This window comes from Anneissia japonica, unplaced genomic scaffold (assembly GCF_011630105.1).
Source record: "Anneissia japonica isolate Jap-2015-1 unplaced genomic scaffold, ASM1163010v1 scaffold287879_len466271_cov187, whole genome shotgun sequence".
Lineage (NCBI taxonomy): Eukaryota > Metazoa > Echinodermata > Crinoidea > Comatulida > Comatulidae > Anneissia > Anneissia japonica.
This window is the reverse complement of record NW_022706284.1, coordinates 348325-355156: the sequence shown is the minus strand read 5'-3', so window position 1 is coordinate 355156 and position 6832 is coordinate 348325. Positions and strand designations below refer to the sequence as shown.

Genomic DNA, 6832 nt, shown 5'->3' with positions numbered 1-6832 from the left:
CCTAGACAAACCTTTGCTAAAAAGGTACACTTTCTCCATGAAAAGGCTTCTTCTATGATTGGAATGACCTGTTCGAGCACGAACTCCTGTAAACCAAACCAAGTACCGTTACGATGTTTAGTCGTACGGGAAATCCACTCGCCATGCAGTACCGTTACGATTTTTAATCGTAAGGGAAATCCACTCACGAAATATTTTCTAATTATATTATATTACCACATTTTTATTACATAGATCTTTTTCAAAACATAACTGCTTTTATAACATTATATAGACCCATTAAACACAAAAACTGCTCTGGCTTCGGGGGCTTCGCCCCCGACCCTACTGGGGCCCTTAGGCAGGCCTCTGGACCTCACGCCCAGAGAACCCCCCCTTGAAATGACCTGGCTACGGGCCTGGGTGGGGATTTACCCTTATTTACAATGGGTGTGAAATCTGAAGTGTCGACTGTAGTTGTTAATAGGGGTTTTTTCGCCTCATAGGCTTCTTATTTTGATGTTATCGATTTCTATCTGAGCATTCGATGCTGATCTTAATTAGTGAAGTTAATCGTTTTTCCTTTTCTAGAAGATGATTGTCATTATGGTAACACTAATGCTTATTATTATTATTATTATTATTATTATTATTATTATTATTATTATTATTATTATTATTATTGAATAGCGTATTCTATTTATTTAGTCAAAATGCACTCAAATTTATTTCAGATTTCAAAGTCTACAAAATTTAAATCTCGCTAGTAGATCAATTAAATTTTGATAAATTTTTGTTTCAGATTGAGATTTCGTGGAGAATATCATGGAGGCGATCATATTCAACAAACCTATACTGTGATGCAAGCACGATAGCAAATGAAGTGCTATTGCCAGGCGCTGGGACTCTAGCCTGTGACAGCTCGTGTTTGGATAGTGTTCCACTGAATTTTTATTGCACTGACTTCAGTGAGAATGAAGACTGGACATCTGGAGTTAGGACCGTAATACGCAATTCTTCAACGCCTTTGTTTGAAATGAGGTATTACATGTTATCAAAACCTTAAAAAATTCTTAAACGAAGTTTAGTTCTAGTAAGCATATTAGAACTAGGCCTAACATAGTTACAACCACGACTGTATGAAGTACATACAGTAGCTATCTCAATGCGTCGTTGCAAAGCTACGACCATCAAACTAACCAACCGTGGCGTAGGTATGGTTAGTGCAGACAGTGCAAAACACTGGGGCCCGGGGCTATTAGGGCCTTTTTCAGTGAGCCTATCAATCTAAAATATGTATAACAAAAAATCCAAAAAATGTGATCGATAAATTGACAAACATAATAATGATTATAACTAGACTTACTATGTTTGTTTGAACAACAGAACATAGGGCTTTTCCCCATTGCTTTAATGAGAAATGAAGTTGAAATTGTGACAAAAAGAAAAGTCGTTAAAAGGTATAAAGTAAAAAAAACACGGAAAATCAATATAATTTTAATGAAGAGGAAAAAAATGAAATGAACAAAAAACGAAAACCAAGTTCATTGCGACGTTATTATTGAGACTTGAACTATGGCTGCTATGGTAATAGCGAGGTTTACATCGTGACTCATAACCATTGCGCACCACATGAGCCGACCTTGAATAGGAAAGTGCATTTTCAGTTCATAGCGATTCAATGAATAAAAGCAAAAATTGTTCATGCATATCACTGTAGTTTTGACTTTAACCTAGCTGTAACTGATTTAAGCGCTTTAGGAAACGCAAATTGCGTTTATATAATTTAATCAACTGTCAATAAAACATCTTTAAATGGTCCTCATATTCAAACCCTACTGCGGATCGTCACCAAAATTGGATCATTTCTTCATTTCATCCTGAAAAACTATTCTACAAAGTGTCATTTTTATCCATCTATAACTGGGACGTAAGCAATTTAAATGACCCTCAAATTTACACACTAACCTGGATCATCCCCTACACATAATAATATTGCGTAAGAAATGATAATCCAATTTAGCTTTTATGAAACGTAAGGATAACTTCTCATACTTCCTAAGCAAACAAATAGGCAGGTCTTCCGAACTAAAGTCCTTGATGATAGAACCAAACGGACGCAAATTGATGAAAATTTTATTGTAAACATGTTTCGGGTGTTCTATCCAACCCATCATTAGTACAAACAGAACGAAAAAAAAAACTCGCCATTCTTAACTAAGTGTATATATACAAAGAATTGAATGAATATTAATTAGATAAGCTAGAATGTTACCAATTAAGGTAACGAACGATCGTTCTAGATAATCATATGGAAGGTGTATAGAACACATTGCATACATTAGTGCTGTATGCTAATTAAAAGTTGTAAGCTTAAGTGTTTGAGTTGAACATTGAGATTTGGACTGTTCCATTTGATATGTAGTGATTCTTTTATTTTTAATCTAATTTCACTGTTGTCCTGGTCAATGACGTTGAAGCATGTAGTATTAGCTGATATTTTGCCTTTTTTATTTTCATTTAGATGTTTTAAAATGTGTGAATTTTTGTCTGTACCAAGGCACTGAATATATTTACAATCAGACAAGCATAGTTAAACCGCTCATGTGGTATAAACAGCATCAGTTACTGGCTCATATAATCATGGCATGACTTTGCTTTGGCTATCAAGCATTATTAATTTTGTTTTTGTTTTTGTTTTTTGTTTTTTCGTATTCATAAACGTGATGTTTTATTTCAACAAATGAAATTAATATCGTTCTTCCGATCACAATAAAAACATCACATTTTTCCCCCTTTTACATGAATCTTAGATATAAGTAAACCGTAAGTCTTAACGTACAGTTCAATACACATAATTCCATCTGACTTTAACACAAGAACAACCATACCAGAGCCTGGATGCCTGATCAAAATGGTACATATATTTATATATGCATAGGTCCTCAAAGTATATATATTCTTTATCCTTTTCGTTTTATATTTATATATAAGTTTATAGATATATACATACATAAACACATACATAAAGATACATGCATACATATACATATATGTACATACAGTACCTACACACAATCCCACATATATATACAAATATGCACACATACACACACATACAGACACATACCTATGGTTAATTTTTTTTCATGTCAATATCCAAGTCAATATAATTTAGCATTTCACATCCATAAATAGGTAAACATACAGTTGCATACGTTAGTCAGGATCTCAATAATGATACTTTTATTATTCTTGTTAATAATAATAATAATAATAAATAATAATAATAATTAGTAATAATAATAATAAAAATAATAATGATGATTAATAATAATTAATAATAATAATAATAATAATAACAATAATAATAATAATAATAATAATAGTAATAATAATAATAATAGTGATAATTAGGAGTGATAATTTTATATAAAATGCAGATATTGCCATAGCTAAATTACGAAATCCTTGATTTTGCTTGCTTTGGCTGATGAGGTATTTTCTTCCAACTTTTTTCTGTATTTAAACTCAACTAAAAGAATTGGTATAATAAGTTTTAATAACTGTATATTGTTTTCACGTGATTTTAGCCGTTTTGGAATAAATAACAAATACCACAGAGTGTACATAATGGCGATTCTATAATTTTGTATTCGAATAATTTTTTGTTGGTTATTAAAATTGCATGTAAAATATTGAAATTGAATTGTTTAATAATAATAATAATAATAATAATAATAATAAGATTTATTATTATTATTTATTTCATAGATTTCATAAATTTTCATTTTCAAAACACTTTTCCATTCAATAATAAGGTCATTGTGCAATACGACTTGCCAGTACAAAATTCCTTTCCGCGTAATAATATCTTTTAGTATTATATTTCTATTATATCATTTTGTTACTTGCCTTATATAATAACTATTATACTCCAGCATTTGAAAATCTTCTTTGTTGCGATCTACGATATCACATTTTATAAAATGATATTTTAGATTAATCGACCATTCCAATATATCATGACCCAATTGCGGCACTTCCGGATTTACTAATTTACCGTTGCTGAAGACATCTTTAATTTTTAAAATACATGCTGAGTCAATGCAAGCTTTGGAGTAAGGTTTGTTATCAATCTTAATCAATGAATTGCCCCAAATAAATTCATCATAAATTTCTGCCGGAGTGGTGTGTTCATTTTTAATACCACCTCCAGCAACCGTCCAAGCTTCTATTATTTGTTTATAAAAGCAAGGAATATTTATATTAACTACTTTCAGTACCATGGGTGATCTTAGGACGAACAGGTCATTACCAATTGTATTTAAAAAAATGTTTTAGAATACATTTCCACATAGTCGTTTCGTCATTCAAAAATCTTTTTAACCACTTACCTCTCAAGGTGTAACATCTTGCTCGAAAGTTTTGTATATTTATACCGCCCTCTAGGAAATTGTTATACAATGTTTTCCTCGCAACTTTTTCCGGTTTAGAGTCCCATAGAAAGGCAAAAATTAATTTGTCCATTTCCTTAAAGACAAAATCTGGAATATTAAGTATGCTGGCTGTAAATATGAGTTGTGATAATGCTAAATTATTGATTATCATAACTTTTCCAAAAAGCGTAAGTTTTCTTCTTTTTTTTTCCACGTATTTAAACTATTTTCTAATTTATCTATTTATATCTTTCCAGTTCAATTTTACACAAGTTTTACGGTCATAACCAAGATATATCCCTAACACACTAATCGGCTTTTGTTGCCAATTAATTCCAGTAACTTTTCCTTTCTATGTTTCCATGTCCCAATAAAGATTCCTACTGATTTCTTAACATTAAGACGAAGACCTGAAAATTTACAAAACATATCAAGAGTACTTAGGGCTTCTTTAATGCTATTATCATCGTTAACAAATAGAATGGTGTCGTCTGCATATTGTGCAATTTTTAAGCCTTTGTTTTGACCGTTCACGTTTTCTCTAATATTAACTACTAGTATTTCAACTGCAACCAGAGGGAATATGTTATTATTCAGTTCAATATTGATTAGTTATTTCCTGCCTAAATTGTCATTTTTAACATTAATAATTTTACCTCTAAAAGTTTCACTTCAAAATATGGATGCACCTCTGCTTTTTGATGTTCAAAAACTCTAAAGACAGGTTCCTTTCCAATTCAAATCCTCGATGAATTTCTCGGTAAAATGAGTCTCCTGAGCGAAGAAGGTATCAGCTTTCTGAAAGCGTAGTCATTGTTGAAGGTGTCCTCGATTTAAATTATTCTTAAATCCCCGAACGTTGAGCGAAAAAAGTGTTAACTTAGGACGGGTCATGATCAATGCAATATGTAAGAATTTACAATATTATATAATTTAGTGTTGTTGGCATGCAGTATGGTGCAGTAGTGCGAAGCTTGACGTTTTCGTCATTTTTGCATCTTTTTTTTTTTAATTTGTATTACTTCTGTGCTATATGCCTCTCAGTTTTAAGTGTCTACATTTTAGGTGATTCCTTCTTTTCCCTCCTCTTCTTTGATTTTTTTTTTGATTTTTTTTTTTTTTTGTAGAGCTCGGTTGCTGTTTATTACTATTCTCTTTATTTTCATTTCATTAATTTCATTTTCTTCTTCTGTTTGCTCTTCACTAGTAGACGACTCGCTTGTGTTTCGCACGTCTGGCGTTCGCTTAATACTATCTCTGCAAGTCGATCGTGAACGGGATGTGACGTCATAAAAGTTTCTTAAGAAAGTCGTAATCGCCGGTTGATTCGTGCGATTCTAAGTGGTTGTTACTGATTTCAGGTTCAGATTCAGTAGTCGGCAGACGTTGCTCATGGTTGGTGTTTTTGTTTTTGTTTAGCGATACCAGTTGTTATGTCAGTGCTCTTACAGTCTGCAGCTATATGTCCTGGTTTACCACATTTTCTACATTTGGCATCTTTTGTACATCTCCAGCGCGTATGGCCTTTTTCAAGGCACTTAGAGCATTGTTGGCCTGTAGCGTTGTCTAATTGACCAAAGTGAATTAATCTGGATTTGAAATCACCAACCTTTGCAAACCTTGGCGAAGGGGTTTTGGTTGTTCAATAAAAACAAACATATCCCCATTGTCACAATTTGTAAGATGACCATTAATTCTTAATTTTTGCCTTTTTATTTCTGATTTGAAATTACATCCAAGTTTTACAACTTCATACTGCATGGTCTCGTCATTAACCTAGAGTGGAATATCCTTGATAATTAATTTTGTGGTATTCACATCATTGTTAGGAAGATACGGGTTTGTATCATATAATGGCACCGAGCAATTATTTAGAGTGATTCCAAGAAGATAAAAGAATTACTCTATTTGCTCGATCGTTGACGTAGAGCCTCCATAAATTCTATATTATCTTCTGAATTCGTAGAACGCAATCCGCTGGAATGTTCTGAATTAAGGATTTATATGCCTCTTCGGCACTTAAATAGCCCTTGTTTGCGTCGCTGCACATAACATCCGAATGTTTAAAAAACACGGGTTTGCAAGTTTGCGATGGATGAGCTTGCACTTGAGGCCTTTGATCCTTTTTTCTCAGGTCAGCATTATTCTCAACTGTATTCGCTTGGCACTCTGTTGACATTGACGTACCGGCCTGGATAATTTTATTAACATTTCTACTTACATCGGTATTCAGGTTGGTTGGTCTTTTTGGATTTTGTGTATACTTTTCACAGACACTGTTCCGATCGTATTAGAGATCTAATCATAGCGCCTTCTTCAAGTAGCACTTAAATATGCACTGAAATTTCAAAAATTTAGTGGAAAAAACAGGAGGCACGTGCCAAACACCAGTGGCTTATCTAGAAGTCTTGAAT

At 32.7% G+C, this 6832-nt stretch overlaps 1 protein-coding gene across 1 annotated transcript in view; it reads left to right on the top strand.

The window, feature by feature from the left end:
- LOC117106096 (integrin beta-like protein C) overlaps positions 1-6832 on the top strand; it is a 73603-nt gene that overhangs the window by 26118 nt on the left and 40653 nt on the right. Inside the window, exon 2 of the mRNA XM_033247433.1 lies at positions 782-1020. Coding sequence (XP_033103324.1) covers positions 782-1020 — 239 coding nt within the window. The remainder of the gene's footprint in view (positions 1-781; positions 1021-6832) is intronic.